The sequence below is a fragment of the Sceloporus undulatus genome, chromosome 5, assembly GCF_019175285.1.
Source record: "Sceloporus undulatus isolate JIND9_A2432 ecotype Alabama chromosome 5, SceUnd_v1.1, whole genome shotgun sequence".
NCBI classification, from domain to species: Eukaryota; Metazoa; Chordata; class Lepidosauria; order Squamata; family Phrynosomatidae; genus Sceloporus; species Sceloporus undulatus.
Window position 1 is genome coordinate 83189754 of NC_056526.1, and position 21141 is coordinate 83210894.

The following is a 21141-nucleotide window of genomic DNA, read 5'->3' on the forward strand; positions in this document are numbered from 1 at the left end:
AGGGGCGTCTAGAAGAGACGCCCCTTTTTTAAAATGGGATGTCCTGCGGACGTCCCAAGTGCCGGTTTGTAGCCGGCCTCAGTTTGTGAAAGTTAAGCCTGTTACAAATGGCCATAAAGTACGGACTGGGTCCGTATTAGGATTGGAAAGGGGCGTCACTTCCGGACGCCCCTAACCCTAATGCGGACCGAGTCCGTACAAAATGGCGGCGCCTGTTCCACATGGGGGCCACCATCTTTACGCAGCTGATGCGCTGCGTCCGCACGTCGCACAGCGCATATGATGCTACAAGTGCACCATTGGCGCCTCGCGGCGTCATATCCGCGCTGCAAAGAGAAGCGCCATTTTGGCGCTTCTTATTTGCAGTGCGGAGGAGCCTCACGGTTTGGAGGCTGGGGCTCCTCTGCGCTGCAAATGAAGCCTTAGAGAGCTTTTTGAAGTGCAGGGAGAATTTTTGTAAGTGCTAGGACCACTTCACACATTTCAGGTACACACTTCAGCATAAACCAGTGAATGTGGCAACCACTTGTTTGTAAACCTGTGCTTTATACAGGTATACTGTCAAGGATGACATTCTTTGGTATACTTTGCTGTGTATACTCAGAGGCAAACCCTCATTTGTCTTTGCATCCTATTGTTGTTGTTTACCTTCAAGTCATTTCCGATTAAGGTGAAGCTATCATGGGGTTTTCTTAGCAAGATTTGTTCAGAGGAGGTTTGCCATTGCCTTTTTCCTGAGACTGAGAGAGTGTGATTTGCCCAAGGTCACCCAGTGGGTTTCCTGGCTGAGCTGGGAATTGAATTCTGATCTCCAGACTCATAGCCCAGCACTCAGGTGACTCTCCTTGCATCCTATAGAGGAACTGTTTAAAAATGCTCTCCTCTTTTATTAATTAATTAAATAATAATAATAATAATAATAGTAGTAGTAGTAGTAATATTTATTTGTATTCTGCTTTTTCACTAGGAATCAAAGCGGATTCCAACAGTATAATTAAAACATCAAACAATTAAAAATTACAATTTAAAAACTCCCAATCATAAAAACAGTGATAACCCATAAAAAGAGATTAAACGTCAAAATTTAAAACTGTCCAATAGGAAAAAAACTAAAATTTCAGGCAGATTAGTGCAAGAAATGGGGTGGGGGTAGTATCAATTTGGTCTGTTAGGTGCTTTTCCTAGTTCTTCTGGTTCACAGAATTTCCTTATACTGTCTTCTCCCCAATGTTTTTGTGAAAACTATTGTCATCTCTTGACAAAATCGCTAAGGAACTAGGTAACTTTGCCAATTGACTCTGTTAATGGCTTTTAGAATTATCATTATCTGTATTGGTGGTATCTTCTCAATAAATACTTTACTTTGAATTCCCATGTTGATTTTAGCCTACAGAGTACATCTTTATGTAAAAATGAATTGTTAGTTTGCCCCCAAACTACCCAGTAACCATTCACATCAGAATGTTTCGTATGGCATCACACCTATTTTTCTGCATGAATTTAGCAACATTTTTAAGATTAATGAACTTGCAGGATCATTGTGACCCACTTCTTGGTTTTTTGCACATTGTTACTCAGAAATTGTAGCTTCATTGTAGGATGTGAGAGTGTGATTCCTGGGAGAGAGTTATACAGCTAAATTGGTATATTTCATTTGGAACATTGTGACCTTATTCACAGGGTAATGATAGGATTGGACTATAGTCAAGAAATCAGAAAGCAGCTGGGAATTGGAAGGGTAGCTATGAAGGAATTACAGAAGATCTTCAAGTGTAAAAATATATCAGATACTAAAGTCAGGATTGTCCAAGTCATTGTATTTCCTGTTTGTGGTGTATGGTTGTGAAAGCTAGCCAGTGAAGAAAGACAACAGGAAGAGAGTCAACTCTTTTGAAATGTGCTTGAGGAGAATTCTTCAGATACCATGGATGGCCCAAAAGTCAAATAAATGGATCGAAGAGTAAATCAAACATGAACTCTCCGCAGAAACCAAAATGGGTAAACTCAGGCAGTTGTACTTTGGACATGTCATGAGATGACATGGCTCACTTGAAAAAACAATAACGCTTGGTGAGGTGGGAGTTAGTAGCAAAAGAAGAAGATTACTTTACACATGGATTGATTCAGTCAAGGAAGCCACAGTGCTGACTTTGCAGGATGTGAATAGGGCTACTAGTAACAGGGCGTCTTGGAGATCTCTCTTTCATAGGATTGCTATATTAGAACTGTCTTGATGACGGTTAACAAAAACAAAACGGTAGCATTATATTGTACCAGCCACAACATTCTTTTTAGTACTGAATATTTCCTCCTCCCTCTAAAATTAAGCGGTTTAGCATCTGAAATCCATAGTGAAGGTTAGGACTTGTTTCTTTTTCCCTTCACGATATTACATAAAGGAACTCTTAAAAGCAAGTAGACATGGCTTTTTAACCAATATCTCATTCTCAGTTTTATCTGGGAGTACTAACATTTCCAGAAATTGTCCATCTAACATTTTTCAAATAACTCAGTGTAAAATGTCATTGAAATGCTTTGGGAATGTAAACAGTTATTCAGAATCATAAAAGAACATAATAACAAAAGAACAATCTATAAAAGAATTTGAAAAAAAATGAAACAAAATTGATGTGCTGTAGTTCAACAAGGTTTAATTGTTTTTCCTGGACAATATTGCCACCATGTATGATGCCCTGTCTCTTAAATGGAGTAAAGCTATTTGCCTGTCCTATATTTATGGAGGGAAAAATTATCTCAAAGGGCTGTTCTACCTGTTTGTCTCCTTTTCTTTATGAGCTCACCTGGACTGACTTACCATTTTGGATGGTGGCTATTAATTTGGTTTTAAGCCAGGGGGCTATGCAGTGCTGAGTGAGAAAAGGGATGTTGAAACTGAGCATTTCAGAGACATCACAGAGTCACTTAGGTTTCTACTAACTCTTGTTAATTTAAATTAAGTATCAGAAGTTAAAAACATACCTAGCCAAAACAGGAACAATTAATTGACAAGGTCACGTTTGGGATAATAGGCAAATTTAAGCTAAATTTAAGATTGAGTTTATTAACAAGAGTTTAAAGGGGTTCTATTATTGAATATGCAAGGGGGACTGCACTGGTGTAACAGCCACAGCTTATTCAGGGCAGGGTGCACAGTGGGGAAGGCACTGCACTTAGGAGCGCAGAGAGGAGCTAAAACAAGTGCTACACCCTTTTAGCTTCCTGGGCAATACTGCTTGTACATGAGTCATGGTTTTGATCATACCACACACAGGAGAAAAGAAGAGAGGCTACATAACACAGCAAACACACAACACCCTTGAGAAGAACCCTGCAAAAAGTACATACAACACTCTTTTGGACAAGGCTGGGGCAGAGGGAGGAAATCCTTTTTGGACATTTGCCCATGCTGACTGAGGGATTTGGGGAATTTGGGCCCAAAAATTAAACTTATCCAAGCTCTGATTTCAAAATGCATTGAGTGAGAAGAAAATCTTTTGCCAAGAAGAAAGTAAGGACCATGATAGTCAACAAGGAAAGCCACAATCACAGACTGTCAGTGGCATCAGCCAATGATTCCAGCATGGGGTTGAGAAACTGGAGGTGTGACTTCAGGTCCCAACTTCTCTTTGGGATTATCTTGGGATATGCCCCTTCTTGTCTTGAGGATACATGGCCAACAGCAATGACATCCCAGAGGGAGTTGATGGAATTCAAACCTGCACTTAGGCAGCCATAGACAAGCTTGTGTTTCTCCCAATAAAATGGCTTCTGCACAAGTGTACTAGCCTGTTTTGGGGGCCTCCATTCCATTCTGCTGTTCTAGTGTATGGGAGAGAGATTCTTGCAATCATAGTGCTTGTTATAACAGGCAGGGAGTTTGATCTTAGTAGCATCAAACTCTTTACCTGTTCTCCCCGAGTAACCCAAAGCTAGGTCATGCTAAGGCAAATGAAGAAATTGTGTGGCCATCCAGGTGTTGTTGCATCTCGCAGCATTTCTTTATGGTTATGATGATTAGGGTGCCTGGGAATTGTAGTTCAACAGCATCTGGTGGGCCACATGATTTCCAATGCTATACTAGGGTATGGGAGAGATATTCTCACTATCTAGCTCTCCATCTCTCCATCCATTCAAAATATTTTCTCTGTCTCTCCATCCATTCAAAATATATTCTCCGTCTCTCCATCCATTCAAAATATTCCTACAGCACTTGTTATTTTTAAAACTCCTTAAGATGGTTCACAATAAAATATAGATACAATAAAAAACAAACTTGGGGCTAGAAGAATAAAAGAGTAAAAGCCATTCTCTGAAAATCTAGATTAACAGGTAGTGTTAATAGCTGGGGAAATGATCAAGAAAATGTCTGGGTAAACAGATGTGTCTTCCAGATCCCTCCTGATCTCAATGGGAAGCTAGTTCGACTTCATGAGAATGCCCTCCTTGCCCCAGAACCAAATAGGATGCTGTAGAATAAGCATCCCCGCCACATACAAATGTAAAGACCAGGGTGATTTATACAGGGAAAGGAGCAGAGAACCTATTCCTACAGCAACGTTGGCAATTAAGAAACAACACACAATGAAAATCATATCCCTTATTGAGCAGTATCTGAGAAATAGGAAATTCTGCAAGGGAAAGGCACATATGCGGATCTGCCAACCTGTCACCTTAGCAGAACATCTGTGCTTTCAACAGCTGCTTGGGAGACTGCAGAGCAGCAGGTGCAGGCTCTCTTGTGATTTCAGCTCCATGTTCAGAACACTGTCACCTGTTGTGTAGCTGTTGCATGATATTTTTTATAACAGCCCAATGTTATAGGATGAAGACTACTCATACAAATATCTTAAACAATAAATACATAAACTAGGTGTGCCATACACATGTGCTATTGAGCTGGCAGAGGTGCACCAACTGTCTTGTGGAAAGTGCTCCTTTTCTTTCTTGTCCATCCCCAGTTGAGGACAGAAATCATAACCCTCTGCCTTACACCTTCATTCCCTGAGTTACAGTTTTCCTGCGTGGGATTTTTATATGCTTGCTGGTGCGCTGTGGTTAGATGTTGATTTGTACTATTTCCTGCAAGGTGTCATGTTAATGTGGTCAAGGTGGGATGGTGGGTAGGGGGAACTGGTCTTTTGTCTTTCTTCTCCACTGAGGTCAGTGGGAAGAATTTAGTACACTACAGTTGTTGGAATGTATTCAGGATCTGAAGGGTTATAGGATTTGGCTTGGGCTTTTTTGCCCCATTTCAACTATTCTGTTGTATTAGCATATACTGGCCATACTTCAGGAAGTTGTAAACCCAAAAAGTAATTCTTCTAAGCACTGTTCCACTCTTTTCAGTGGAACATGAAAAAAGAGAACCACATCCCAAGGCTACATTCATATGAGAATATCAAAGTTAAGAAAAGTCTCCTTAGGAGTTGGATTTGCAGGAAGACCAAATGAAAAAAGAATAGTTTTTTGTGGGGTTTTTAGGGTATGTGACCATGTTCTAGAAGAGTACTCTTCTAGAACATGGCCACATAGCCCGAAAACCCCACAAAAAACTATGGATGCCAGCCATGAAAGCCTTCAACTCCACATTGAAAAAAAGAATAGTTCTGCTTTGTGTCAGACAAATTGAAAATGTTGAATTCCTTACTGTTGGGTGGTGAAATATGCCCCCTCACATGATTGACTCATCTGTTTTGGCTCTCTTTTTAAGGTTTTAAAAGGGCATGAGGAAGGGAGTTCACAAAGACCACAATTTTAAGTACTCTCCTATGGACCTTCTAAAGTGTGAGTGAAACTGAGGGAGCTTTGCTTCTCTCTAATTCAGAATAATTCCTTATTTTGAAATTATGCTTTGTAGGCAAACATTTGGCATATTGGATACAATCTGTATTTAAATTGTGTTATTATTCTCCTGTTCTAAAAATATTTTGCTGATTCTAAATTTAAAATATAACAGGGGAGATTGAGCTCTCCCCCACCCTCAAATATAGTGAAACTCTTGAAAGCATCTCAGTTTAGTTATATTCTTAGATATACACACCTTGTATTCTCAGCAATGTTCTGTGCCACATTTTCTACCTGCATTGGTAATCAGTCTCTGTTGGAAGCAAGCCAAAGGAGAATGTGACTGTGGCCTTACTCTTGGACTTCTGTGGAAATAGAAGATGTGAAAACTGTCTAGAGTAACCTTCCTCCTCCACTCTTTCCCAGCAGTACATGGTCTTCCAGTGCAGAGTATGCCCCTCATGTTTTCCATGTAAGGTGTAATTACTCTGGAATTTTCTGCACTCCTTAGTGTCTCTAGCACCCTAATAATATTCAGCTACCTCAAGCAGTGAAGGATAGTACACCTTTCTCATTTATCAGCTCTCATTTGTTGCCTCTCATGCCAATCCCTCACAGCTTGTTCTGTCATAAGGACCATGATTGTTCAAAGCTTCTTTATCCTTGCATCCTGAGCTGCTTGCCCCTTTCTATTAGAAGTGGGAATTCTATTGTGCTCTGGCCAAACACTTTTCTTTCACTTTAGGTAATTGATCACATCATTCTGTTCCTCTCTTGAACTCTGAAATTGATCCCTAAGGGATAAAATAACCCTGCTATTGTATTAGCAGCTGAAGAGTCATATTTCAGCTTCAGAAAAATGGTTTCCCATACTTTTTTTAAAAAAAAATAGAAAAGATTCCTTTTTCCACAAAATATATGCAAACCATTTCCTTTCTATTAGTAATTGTAAGTAGGTGTGCATTACTATCCCTGGAGTGTCAGCCAATTATTTCCATGTTCAGAAAGACACATTAATTGGGTAAAGGGAATAATTTATTTAGAAAAAAAATCTTTTGGGTATGATTTTGGAGTCTAAACTGTAGCACTCAGTAATCTGAGTTGTTCAATGAATTAATCTGTGTTTGTTGTTTTATATGAACTAGTATTATATTAGTACTGATTTTGTAGTTGTTTAAACTAGGTATTCAAATTATCAATTTATTAAGCTGTACTTCTTGCAGTATATTAGCTAATGCAATATTAGCTTTGGTTTTGTAACTATTTAAAGTAGGCTTGACCTACTGCTAACTGTATCATCTTGTTTAGTTTCCAGTTGTGTTAGTCATTAAACAATACTGCCCTAGTTACTGGCACTGCTGTGATAGCTTTATTGTCTGCCCTGATCTGTGCTATCAGGAAGCCACTTAGTGCATGTGTGCCTTGGAACTGTTATATTTGCTATGGGCTCTGAGACTGTGCATGAGTCCAGATCAGTATCTGGTGCTATTTAGTACATTGGAGCTTCACTTGCAAAGATTGTTATTGTCTTTGCCTGTTGAAAAAAGCCAGTGAAGCTTTGAAAACTTACATAATGTATATCCTGCATTTTAGTTGGTCATTTTCTATTTTGTATTTTGCTGCGTGGGCAACATGGCTATCTCTGAATATGTTCACATGTAAGAAACCTCACAAAAGAGCATTTCTTCCAAGAAAGTTTTGTTGGGAGAATCTTTCTTTTGTTGGTTCTTAGAAAAAATTTAAGTGCCTTATAGCGTCCCTTTTTCATACATATAAATCAATTGTCCCCAAAAGGTGCTCTTTGGACTTCAGTTCCCAGAAGCCTCAGCCATGTTGGCCAGTAGTCTGGGATTCTGGGAGCTGAAGTCCAAAATCCCTTAAAGAGCACAGTTTGGGGACCACTGATATAAGCAGTTCCTGGTCATCCCGAGGATTTGCGCTTGCAAGAGAAAAGTAACATGCAAATGAAATAATTATGGAAGCAGGCAGCAGTAATCTTAGCAGTAATTTCTTCCAGTCATCATTGTCATAGATATAGGAATTAGTATAGAACTTGGCATAAATTTAATGTGATGTTAGCAGAGTGATATATGATTCTGTCCATATGGTAGCCCCTAGAGTAGCAGTGGGTAAAGTGTAGCCTTTGGGCTGCACATAGCTGGCCAAGACTGTTTTTGCAGCCCTTGACCCTTCTGTGCTTGCTGGACTGCCCATTTTCTGCCAGAGCTATTCCAGAAGGTAGAATTTGCTTTTTTAGTGAGGCTGCAGGATCCCCTGTTCTGTTCAACATTACAAAATTAAAAAGAAAAACAGAAATGGACCTGTGGCACTTTGAGTTTTGCTAGTCCAACTGACCCCCAGAGAGTCCTGTTGACAGAAAATTGGCCCCTGGACCCAGTCCACTTGACCAGACCTGTTCTAAAGAATCTGCTAACACAGTGGACCTGTTGAACTCAGGCCTGTATGATTTTCCTGGTGCAAATGTTACCTTTACTTTATATATATCTAAAAGCCATGCCGGAAACACATATTGAAGTGCACTGTTTATAAAATTATTAAATGCAGATGATTTAAAAGTAAAGAAACAACCCTTCTTACAAGTTTGTTCTTGATCCCAGTGGGATTCAGTTAATCATACACGCATGCACGGGCACACACATACATACACACACACACATATGTTAGGGTGTTGAACAAAGAGAACTTAATAGTTCAGTTAATAAGCAAAATGTTTGGCTTCCATGCTCAGTTGCTTAAAATAAAAGTGAGTTTGAAATCAAGGTTGCAGTGACACTCCATCAGTAACATTCTTCAGTGAATGATGTATTGTCCTCTAGATTTAGACTATGTAGTATCAGAGTCCTGAGTCTATGGATCCATAGGTTTTTTCTTCAGTCTAAACTGCTTGAGTGAGATGGTGTCTCAGTTCCAGACAGGAACAAATCAGAGAGGGTGATATTCTGAGTTAAAGTATGTGGCTCCTAGTTGTTCAGGCTTCCTGTTCAAGATTGCAGACGTTTGATTCTGAGTAAGTACTGTGTTTTGAAGAACTAACAGTTTATGTGACTGCTTATCTGCACAGAAATTAGAGTATGAATCTGCACTTTTGCTAATATTACTGCTTCCTGTAAAAGCTGGTGTGGAGGGTAGCTGTCTAGTGAGGATCGATGGTAATGCCTGGGTAAGCTTCAGGATTTGAAACTGTGGATGGAGTTTTCTGTCTAGTGGCATTGCATAGGATTTTGTAAAATTATAGTTATGACTGCATTGTTCTGATCAGTGTATTCGTCACTCTTCTTGGATGGTGTCCTTGTGCTCAAAATAAATATTAAATAGTGTAAGGGAAGATATGTAATTCTTTCTAGACAGCATTGGTCTCTAGATGGAAATAGGTCATTGTTCCTGCTCCTTTATTGTAGTAACAACTGCAGCCTTTGACCTGACCTGTTCCAGCTACCCTTAATTCCTGTTTCTCAAATGCCCATTGGATTGGCTTCTGTCTTAGGAGCCTGCCAGCTCTCCCAGTAGCAAGACACTTTGGACACCAGGTTAGCTTGCATAGGGAAGGGAGATAAATCTTCCTTTGAGAAGAAGGTTTGACGCCAAAAATGGTCTTGGCAGTGACAGGAGAGTAGGGTTTCAGTAGGGCTTCATGTTCTCACTATCTCTCAGCTGACAACATGAAATTAGGAATTAAAGCTCTTGATTATGTTGTAGTGAAAACTTCTCTAGCCTGGTGTTCTTTCCAGATGTGTTTGAACAAAACTCTCAACATTTCCAGTCAGTATATCCATTGGCCAATTTTGCTGGGAAAGATGAGGGCTGTTTTGGAGGGGCCACTGGCTTGCAGGGACTGCAGCAATGTTACCTAGCCTGTATAAATTTATTAATGTTTGCACCTAGGTGTTTACAGGACCCTTTTCTTCTTATCCTTCCAATAACAACAGTGATCTTGTTTCATGACCATAGCCTTTAAGTCTGCCTCTTGTTACTGCTTTGCAGCGAGCAAGTAAAATTTGCTGTTCCTTTTACTACCCTTTATATGAGGCATTTTTCTCATTTTATTTGAGGAGCCATGTTACCATTATACTTGCAGAATCCCTACAGATTTGCATGTGAAACTGATACATGCAGTACATATATGTCTGCCCTTTTGACAAGCTCAGTGCCATGAAAATAATGCTAGGAAATTAACTTTGTTAGTCTTTTTAAGGGTTCTCAGAGGACCAAAAGGAGGGGTGGAACTGAAAAGTAAAATTGTTTTAAGTATGCTGATATAATTCCAGATGGGAAAAACAGTAACTGGAACAGTTATGGTGGTTCCATTGCCAAGGGGTCAGCAATCTCACTCTTGGTTTATTGGCCGCTCCTCTCAAAGCTCCTCTGGATTGTATGGGAGCAATACATGTTCTCTACCCTATTCTTCACAGAGATATGGCAATGGGACAGCTCCCATGCACCTCTAAATAACTGGAAGGAGCAACCATTGGAACCACAAGTTGCCAGATTTATTTTACAGATACTTTTCTATCAGATTATTTCACCAATTTGTTTTAGGTTGTTGATTTTTAAAAAGGCAGAGGTCTTTGTTAAATTCTACCTTAAGCAAGTGAATTGTCTCTGAATCCAACTGGGATGTAGCAAACTAGTATTATCCAGGCCAGTTCAGACATCTCTAGGAAGACATGCAGGTAGCATAGTAGCTGTTACCTGAGTTTTGTCCCATATTTCAGTCCTTCTTCCATCCCTCATGATCCATGTAGCCCTGTCAGCCAATCTCTGATTTTGTGGTAGTGTTCCTGAATGCCGCTTTAGCCCATAATACAGTTGTCATGTACATCTTAATCCAGATGAAGGCATTGGCCTGGTATGCATTAGAGAGACCTGAGTAGATGAGTTCTGTGTAGCACCACCTTAGATTGGAGGCCTGGGAGGGGGAGAGAAGTTGCCTGCATCCATAAGGAGCCCATCTCTTGCATGAAGAAAGGGAAGTAGTTTTGAGTGTTTATCTTGTACTTGATTATCTGTTCTTTGGGATGGGATTTCAACAACTCTATTGTTTTGGTTAAATGATTTCCTCATGAAGTTTGGTTTGGTTGTAGCTGACCCCTCTCCAAAAGGTGTGGGGAGGCCTAGGGACATGGAATCTGACTGATTGCTGAATGCTCTGGTAGATTTTCTGGCTAGCGATTTGATCAAGATCTTGGTCTTACTGCAGAATGATGAGATGAAAAGGGTAATTGATACAATCATTGCCAAGTGCCCACTCCAGTTCTGTAATTACCCTGCACATAGATCTTTACAGAAGATCTATGTGCAGCAGGCTGGACAATAGCTAGAGTGCCAGTAGTGTTAGGGCTCAGAGCAAATGCGATCAAAGATCAGCAGGGACTCCTTATGCTGCAGTGAGACTGGGGGGGAAATCATACTAAGCTTCCCATGTTACATCTTCAGCTTCCTGCGTAGTAAAGAGCCTGTTTAGGGTTGGGCCTGGAGACACCAGAAATAGAATTTTTGATTAGGTGTTGTGAAAAATTTCTTAGGTGCTTTGAGGAGGAAGTTCCTCATATTCATTCATAACTTGACAATACAATAGGCTCAAGTCTCATTATGTATAATGGTGTAGTAAAATGGTGTCCCTTATATTAAATGGCAAAACCAGGCTTTACTTTTTAGATATTTCTTTTAATTTGAATATTTTCAAATCGCAATTGGTTGAATTTGTGGGTGTAGAATCCATAGATAAAGAGGGCTGACTGTACACTTATCATAGAGTCTGGAGAAGTGTTTGGTGCACCATCTGGTCTGATTTTTTGGGGATTGGTTTCAGTGGTTGTGGCCTGATGGTTGGACAAGACGCTTGAATCAGTCTGTACCACCATGTCAGCTTGACGCTTGCCCATCCTGGCTGCTAAGATCTAGTAGAGCGAAATTGATTGCATGGATTCAACAGGAGGTAAATGCTTCACTTTATCAGTGAGAAGTGCCTGCTGCTTTGAAAGAGGCTGTAGTACTATAGTATCTTCCTGAAGATGTCATTTCATCCAGAGACACAAGAGAACTACTGTGTTACTGCTAATGCCTCCCTTTTGTTCAAGGTGCTTTAGAATTTGGTGTCTTGGCCAAGCCAGATATTCTTGGAGGAAACAGGTTACCTGGACTCATTAAGTCTGATTTCAGGCCATGGTATGGCACTGAAATAGCTTCACTTGTTCTGGCTGATGATCCACTACAGGGAAAAGACAAGGAGTTGATTTTGAATCCCTCAGTGGCTTTTGATACAATGATTATAGTAACATACTGCATCAGCTCTATGGGATGGGAGTAGGAGGCTCTGTGTTGTACCTACAGGAGTGACTCTAAACAGTAGTATTTGGGGATTCTTGTTCAGTCACATGGCTATTAAACTGTGGGGTGCCACAGAGATCAGTCTTGTATGTATGAAATCACGGGGTGAGGTCATTAGGTACTGGGCTAAAAGAGAGCTAATAAACGGAAGCTGGATCCTGAGGCTCTGTAGATTGATGGTTCTCATATCTGGAACTTGTGTAAACAACATGTCCTGGATGGGATTGTACTTTCCCTGTGGGAGCTAGTAAAATGCATGAGAATACTCCAGGATTCATCTTTGTCACTGGAGGCTGCACTGAATTCCCTGGTTTGGAATGCTTCGGGTCAGCTTTAATTGGCCTGCCAGCTATGACCTTTCCTGGACAGAAATAACTAGCCACAGCAAGTCATGCATTGTTTAGCCTCCCCATTAGGCTAATGCACACTTGAAGATGACTCAGAAGCAGCTGCTAGTGCAAAACATAGCAGTTGATCAGAATATCATATAGAGATCATATGATACCAGTCTTTAAAGAATTGCACTAAACACCTTTCCCTTTATATGTCTGTCTGAGGACTGAAATATATGGAGAGGGCTATCCTCTGTGTCTCCCCTGAATATACGTGAAGATGTGGGAGGGGACTTTCTTAGTTGTGGCACTCCAGTTGTAGAATGTAGATTAGAGACTCAGTTGGCATCAATGCTGGTTTCAGTTTGGTGCTAAGGAAAATGTCACTGTTTGTTAAAGCCTTTGGAGCCTGATTTACTTCAAAATGTGTATACACATGGTTTAAACTGTGTTGTTGTTGTTGTTGTTGTTGTTGTTGTTAGCTGCTTACAAGTCAACATCAATATATGGCATCCTCATGAATGAGAGAGCTTCAAGTTACCCTATCCTCAACAGCCCTGCTCAGGTCTTGTAGAGTCAGGGCTGTGGCTTCCTTGTTTGAATCTATCCACTGTCTCAGAAGTTTTGGTGAGCAGTCTTCCCACTGCATTTTGTATTAACTTCTTAGTCACCCTCTGCTCCATGTAGAGTGCACTCTAGTAATCTAACTGGGAAGTTAAGAGTATGCAAAAGGATCTTGTAGGACCTTTGAGACTAACTGAGAGAAAGAAGTTCATAGAATCATAGAATCCAGTCCAACCCCCTGCCATGTAGGAATATACAATTAAAGCACTCCAGATAGATGGTCATTCCCCTCTGTTTAAAAACCTCCAAATGAGGAGACTCCATCACACTTCAGTATAAGCTTTCATAGACTTAGTCTGCTTCCTCAGATGTATGTACTGCCTAAGAACAGACCTTTATAAGCAGACTGTGTGAATAGCTTTAGAAATGCAAAACTTGTGGGTATAGTGATGAGGAGACAAATTCAGTTTTAATGATGGTCATTGAGGGAATAAAGATATTGCCTAAGGCAAGGGTGAATTGATGACCATATGAATTGTGGAGGGAGTTTTGGAATGTGGTGTGTGCAGGCAGGGAACCAGAAAGGAGATGTGATAAACTGGCCAAGAGTGCCCTCATGAGGCTGGGATGTTAACTAGTGTTATAGTATGTATAGTGTGCCAGGAAATGATTGTCTCTTTTCAATTTACTACTGATACTGGAATTTGTGTATACATTCCAGTTCAGCTGTTTCTCTTTCCAATCTTGCTTTGTAGTTTCTTTGTTCAAGGGCAGCTGGAAAGTCATCAGTGCGTGGTTTACTGTGGCTAGGCTATCTCTATCCAGGAAATGCTGTAACTGATGCACCAGCTGAAAGTGATGCCAAGCACTCTGTGCCACAGAGTCTGCCTTGGTCTCTAGTGACAAAGTCGAGTTTCTTGACCAGGGTTCCCAAGAAACCTAGGGTTCTGCAAGAGATCACTAGAGTTTCCATGAGAGATTATTTTTAAAAGGTATAATAATTTGCAGAAGTTCCCTGAGAGCTGGAAATTATTTCAAGGACTCCTCAATGGTAAAAAGGTTGAGAAAGTCTTGTTGTCTAACTAGATTTTTTTTTTTAGAATTCAGTGCTGAGATTAACAGTTCAGACTAATTTTTGTGTTAAGATTACATTTCTGGAATGCAGTTATGCAGCTTCTGTCTTTTAAAAGTTTATTTCCAAGTTAGTAGCATTTTAGTGCAGAGTTAAGTACTCAGTTCCCCATGTCCCATGAATTTTCTGTAGATGGGCTTTCAGCATGTTACAATACTTCTATTGCCTTTTACTGGTTCTTTCTGGGTTAAAGGTTGGTAGTACTGTGTTTTCAAAATGTCACAGAAATTGCCTTTATTGGTACTCCTATAAATAAGACACAGTAAGCTATTTTACTCAAAAACAATAGGGCCATATAGATTATATACATACACACCATCCTATGTTGCTTTAACACTGTACGTTGAATAATCCCTATTTGTAGCCCCTCCTGCCAACAAAGAATGGCATCTGTTATGTAATATAAAATTGTGGGACCTCATCAGCGTCAACCAATGACCACGGATGCATTGATCTGGAGGTCCAGAGTTCCCTTATTCCTGGTATAAGATACAGAGGTGGCTGGCAATACATAATAATTAAGCACAAGTGGAAAAACTTGTTCAGAATTGGTTGTTTAACTTGGTACTTCTTCCTTGATAATTTTCAGATGGCCTGATTTAATTGTTGTTGTTGTGTGCCTTCAAGTTGTTTCACACTTAAGACAACTCAAAGGCAAACCTATAATCCTCTGAGGCTGAGAGGCTGTGACTTGCCCAAGGTCATCCGGTGGGTTTACATGGCTGAGCTGACTGAGCATGGTTGAGAGTTAATTGTAGCCTTCTGTATCTTCACCAAGTTCTTTCTACAAAGATTATCTTTAACTTATGGCAACCCCATGAATTTCATTGAGTTTTCTTAGACAAAGAATACACAGAAGTGGTTTTGCCAGTTCCTTCCTCTGAAATATAGGCTGCAACAGCTGCTACTCATTGGCAGTCTCCTATCTAAGTACTAGCCAAGGTTGACTCTTCTTAGCTTCCTTGATCAGATTGGATCTGGTGCCTTTATGGCATTTAGGCCACAATGAAGTTAGTACTGTATATACAGTGCACCCATGCCATGCACGGATGCATTTTACGTGGCTTCCAGCCTACACGGAAGCCGCTTGGGGAGGGAAACAATGGCCGCTCCGCCACATGCATGCGCCCCATTATTTTCTATGAGGCTCAATCATAGGCGGATTTTCCCTTACGCGGGGGGATCCAGAATGGATCCCCTGCATAAGGAGAGGGCCCATTGTACTCAATTATAAGTCAACCTCATGCAGGTTTGGGGGGACAAAATTATAGATTTTAAGATAACCCATGGACATCAAGAGTAAAACTTGCGTGCATGTAACAAAGGTTCTAAAGGATGAAGCAAATGAAAACAATGCCAAAAATCTTACAAAATTCCAGCAAGGCATCACTGTTTATGCTCACACTAATGGCTGGATGAATTAGAGTATAGAGGGTGTGTGTGTGTGTGTCAGTGCTTTCACCAGGGGATGGCTCATTTTTTATATATAAGAGTTAAACTACAGTACTTACATTGACCCATGGATAAGCTGACTCAAATGTTTTGGGTCAATTTTTTGATTAAAATTTCTAGACTCCTACATGAATTTATAAAGTAATCCCCTTTAATTAACCCTTATCAACAAACTCTGAAATAAAATATTTTATTGTCCTTCAAAGTTATCTTGGGACAGGGTCAGCGTTTCTCCCCCTAGTATTGAGCTGAATCCATGGTTTTCCTCCTTAAGTCATTATTATACAGGTACTTGTGATTATGCACCTTGGGAAACTGGTGCTTGCAGAGTCTCTTAGCATGGTTTCTTATAAGCTTTTGAGTAACATGCATCTGAGGAAGTAGGCTATAGTCTACAAAAGATCATGCTACCAACTTTCTTTCAGTTAGTCTCAAAGGTGCTACAAAATCCCTTTGCATACTAAAATGTTCCCTGTTGCTTGTGATTTGCTTTAGCTTCAGTTGTTACACTGGAATAGAATCTGGAGAGTGCAATAACCAAGTCGTTTTATATTTATTATTTCTTAACTAGTTTTCTGGTGGTGAGGATAGATAGCCTCTGTGTGTATTTCCTGTTGTATATTTATTTCATTAATCAGGCCAGGTCTAAAAAAAATTCCTATCCCTCTCCTAGTTACTAAGGTCCTAGTTACTCTCCTTGTTACTAAGGCACTATACAGACCGGCCTGAAAGGGCAGCCTGTGGGCGGAGTCAGGATGCAGTTTCCTGATAATGCATGCCCTGACTCCACCCCCAGGATGTCATGATACCGCACACCTCTCCAGATAGTGTGCAGCATCATGACGCACCTCCAGCACTGCGTCCAGATGACACAGTTTCAATGGGGCACCATACAGCTGTGCCACTGTGACTATGGCACCCTTTGGAGGATGCAAAAAGGAGCCACTTTTTGCGGCTCCTTTTTGTGCCCTCCAAAGGCTGGATTGGGGGCGCAGTGTCAGGTTGCAACGGCCCCGATCCAGCCAGGAAAGGAGTGGCTTGTATAGCCCCTAACTCTGCTAAAGTTTAATTATGAACCATACTTTTTATGAGTTTAATTTTGGGACATAACTTTTGCACCTTTCTTAAAATAATTACAAACATTAGATTTTGCGACTGAGTAGGAGGCACGTTGATGGCAATCCCTCTCTTCAGATTTTAACTCCTGTATTATTACCTACAGTAGATTCATAAGTCAAATGTGATGTTTCTTGTACTGTGTCAGACTAGGCATGTTGTCCTGTCACTAATATAAGGTGACAAATGTTAACATTGGAGAAGGTATGATTCCCAGGTTGCTCTTCTTTACAATGACATTAAGGCTGCAGTCTTGTACGCACATACCTGAGAATAAGTTCTTATGAATTCATTGGTGCTTACCTCTGAGTAGAAATGCATCAGATTGTGCTGCAATAGTTGTTTTTATTGTATTCCTTTTTAAAAAGAAAACACAATATGGCAGTATTTTAATTTTTTGAAAATATATATATATATTTAAAAGGACAACTTCTAATATTTGTGTGTATATATATTTTTAACTTTCCCACAGATATGCACTTATTTGGCCATTATCCCGCTCATGATGATTTCTATCTAGTAGTGTGCAATATCTGCAATCAGGTAGTCAAGCCACAGGTTTTCCAGTCACATTGCGGTAAGTGAAAACTTTTGTTCCTGGATTATGGCTCTGTGTAGGTGTCCTTTAATAAATGGTATGTTAGCAATAATTTCTTCTTCTTGACTTTTAACATCTTATCTTTGAAAACCAATTTAAATTAATTTTCCTATTAAGGCTAGAATCAGTGTTTGAAGAAGCTACATAGTTGAGCTACAATTCCCAAAGCGTCCATGCAGGCTGGGAAAGGAACAGATTCTGGAAATGTAGTTTCCAAGCTTTGGATAGACAGTATGTAAACATATGCATATAAACCTATGTGCATAAGACACAAATGTACCTACAATTTATCTAGTAATGGATTTTAAAGATAGGATGACAGGTGTTTGTTTGGAACCACACAATTTCCTTTTATATCTAGACTTTTTTTTGGTACAATGGGACAATCATAGTTGTGCCTCTTTCCCTGCTAATCAGTTATTTTGTTATCTTTGGTTTGGTGAGTAGGTTCTTGCAAGTGAACTGAGCCTAAACTTGGAGTCAAAAAATCACCATCACCTCACTATAGCTTTAAATTGGTAGGGAGGATAGGTTTCCTTTTCTTCCTAGGCTGCATCTGCATTGTAGAAATAATCCAGTTTGATACCACTTTAAAAGCCAAGCTCAGTGCTGTGGAATTCTTGGAACTATAGTTTTGTGAGACATTTAGCTTTCTCAGTCAGAGAACTCTGGTGCCACAACAAACTACAGCATTGAGCCACAGCAGTTAAGGTGGTGTCAAATGGGGAAATCACCAAAGAGGAATTCAAAAAAAATAGCAAGAACATGTAGGGGTAAAGTCAGAAAAGCTAAAGCGCAGAATGAACTCAGGCTTGCTAGGGAGGTTAAGAAGAACAAAAAGGGCTTTTTGGGGTATGTCTGCAGTAAAAGGAAGAAGAAGGAAATGGCAGGGCCCTGCATGCAAAAGATGGCAAAATGTTAACAGAAGGCAGAGAAAAGGCAGAATTACTCAACACCTTCTTTGCCTCAGTCTTCTCAGAAAAGGCAAAGGGTGCTCCACCTGAGGATAATGGAGCAGAGGACAGAATAGGGGAATTTCAGCACAGTTAAGTAAAGAGATAGTACTGGAATACTTGGTTAATCTAAATGAATATAAATCTCCAGGACTTGTTGAACTACATCCAAGAGTATTAAAAGAGCTGGCTAATGTAATATCGGAGCCATTGGCAATAATCTTTGAGAACTCCTGGAGAACAGGAGAAGTCCCAGCAGATTGGAGGAGGGCATACATTGTCCCCATCTTCAAAAAGGGAAAAAAAGAGGATCTCAACAATTATCATCCAGTTAGTCTGACATCTATACCAGGAAAGATTCCAGAGCAGATCATTAAACAAAGAGTATGTGAACATCTAGAAGGCAATTCCATAATCACAAAAAGTCAACATGGGTTTCAGAGAAAGAAGTCATGCCAGACAAACCTGATCTCTTTTTTTGATAAATTACCAGCATGTTAGATTAAGGGAATGCTGTGGATATAGTATATCTTGATTTCAGTAAGGCCTTTGACAAAGTTCTCCGTGACATTCTTGCAAACAACCTTGTAAAATGTGGGCTAGACAAGACAACTATTACATGGATTTGTAATTGGTTGACTGGCCGAACCCAAAGGGTGCTCAACAATGGCTCTTTTTCATCCTGGAGAGAAGTGACCAGTGGGGTCCCACAGGGGTCTGTCCTGGGCCCAGTGCTAGTCAACATCTTTATCAATGATTTGGAGGACAAAATTGGGGGCATACTTATCAAATTTGCAGATGACACCAAACTAGGGGGAGTAGCTAATACCCTTGAGGACAGGATCAAAATTCATGATGACCTAAATAGACTAGAAAACTGAGCCAAAGCTAACAAAATGAATTTCAACACGGAGAAACGTATGGTACTGCACTTAGGGCAGAAAAATGACATGCACAGATATAGGATGAGGGACACCTGGCTGAATGACTACATGTGAAAGGGATCTGGGAGTCCAAGTAGACCACAAGTTGAACATGAGTCAACAGTGCGACGCAGCAGCTAAAAATACCAATGCAATTTTGGCTGCATCAATAAAAGTATAGTGTCTAGATCAAGGGAAGTAATAGTGCTACTTTATTCTGCTCTGGTCAGGCCCCACCTGGAATACTGTGTCCAGTTCTGGGCACCACAATTTAAAAAGGATGTGGAAAAACTGGAGCATGTCCAAAGGAAGGTGACTAAAATGGTGAAGGGTCTGGAAGCCATTCCCAATGAGGAACGACTCAGGGAGCTGGGGATGTTTAGCCTGGAGAAGAGAAGGTTAAGAGGTGATATGATAGCCCTGTTTAAATATTTGAAGGGATGTCATATTGAGGAGGGAGCAGGCTTGTTTTCTGCAGCTCCAGAGACTAGGACCTGAAACAATGGATGCAAGCTACAGCAAAAGAGATTCCACCTCAACATTAGGAAGAACTTCCTGACAGTAAGGGCTGTTTGACAGTCAAACACACTCCCTCGGAGTGTAGTGGAATATCCCTCCTTGGAGGTCTTTAAGCAGAGACTGGCCCTTGCGGTCTCTTCCAACTCTATTATTCTATGATTCTAAACTGCAGGTGCAGCCCTAGTTGATGCTCTGACCTGGGGAGAGTTTGCTGACCTTAAAAGCAGTTTAATGTGCCTGCTTGTCTCCCTCTAAAAGGGAGCTCAACGTTTGTCACTGTGCCCAAGGCCTGTTTGGAGTACCCATGAGACACAAGATGGTTCAACACTCTTCCACCCACCCACCACGCCAGTTGTGATTTGCAGTTGCCTAACAAACCATGATTTGTTTCTGGGGATGGGTTTTGACAGAACAAGCCAGAATTCAATTAACTATAGCCTGGCTTTCTGTAACATGCGAACGTGGCCAATGAAGGACCATGAAGGAGCTATCCACCTACATTGACAGAGCTGAATTTAGTGATTTTTCTAAATAAAGGTACATGCTGTTTACACTCCTCCTAATAAAAGTCTCCTGTGCTTAAACACACAGGACCATACTAAGGCAATGGACATATGAATGCTTTCTTATTTTACTGTCATCTCTTTTAAATCAGTGGAAATGACTTCCGAACAGTATATGTAGGATCAGTTGTACAATTGCTTTGATGTATCCCAGTGAGAATAGTACCATATTATAAAGAAACTATACTCATTGTGAATTGTTTGGCCTTTGCCATTAATCTTCTTCTTACAAATTTGTGGACAAGCAAAAACGAAAGGTCAGTAAGTTTTACTGAAACAGCAGAATATTTGATTACACTGTTGGAAGTTACACTGGCCATATGAACTGCTTTTCTATTGGTCTTTTACAAGCATTTTCTTCTCTATAGTTATACTCAGTAGACCTGCCCAGGCTAAGTCTCCTCTTAGTTTTGTCTGTGAGTGCCAAGCCTATGTCCACTACATCTACGTGTACATCTTGTTATTACTGCTGCAGGTACCGTTACTAAATTGACACATGGCTTGCATTTATGGAGAAGGTGATTCACAGTGGAGGATTAGGATCAATTGGATGTGATGGCTTTACGCATGTGAATACAACTTTGTTTCACGCTGCCTCACCTATTTGTTCTTTGGTTGTGGTTTGACAAACAGTTGCTCTCATGAACCCTTTCCCGTTGTGATGGTTTCTGATTTGACTACAAATGTATTTAGTTTTTCTGCTTCATTGTTCATTATTAATTTAGTACTTCAACTGGTAAAACCAAAGGGGAAGTGTAAGGATTTGGCTAGAATATTTAATATGCAGCTGGTGTGAGCTTTTTCTTGAATGTGTTCATTGGGTCCTTCAAAGTAACAAAACTAGCTTTGTTTGTTTT

At 40.3% G+C, this 21141-nt stretch overlaps 1 protein-coding gene across 3 annotated transcripts in view; it reads left to right on the forward strand.

Annotated features, from left to right (window-relative positions):
* Positions 1-21141, forward strand: part of ATXN7L1 (ataxin 7 like 1) — a 102649-nt gene that overhangs the window by 22115 nt on the left and 59393 nt on the right. Inside the window, exons 2-3 of one of the 3 annotated variants that reach the window (XM_042467074.1) lie at positions 5711-5784; positions 17201-17305. The exons of 1 other annotated variant lie outside the window; for it this stretch is intronic. In XM_042467074.1, the coding sequence (XP_042323008.1) occupies positions 5724-5784; positions 17201-17305 (166 nt within the window). In that variant the 5' untranslated portion in view covers positions 5711-5723. The remainder of the gene's footprint in view (positions 1-5710; positions 5785-17200; positions 17306-21141) is intronic. One more of the 3 variants, XM_042467073.1, reaches the window with a different exon arrangement.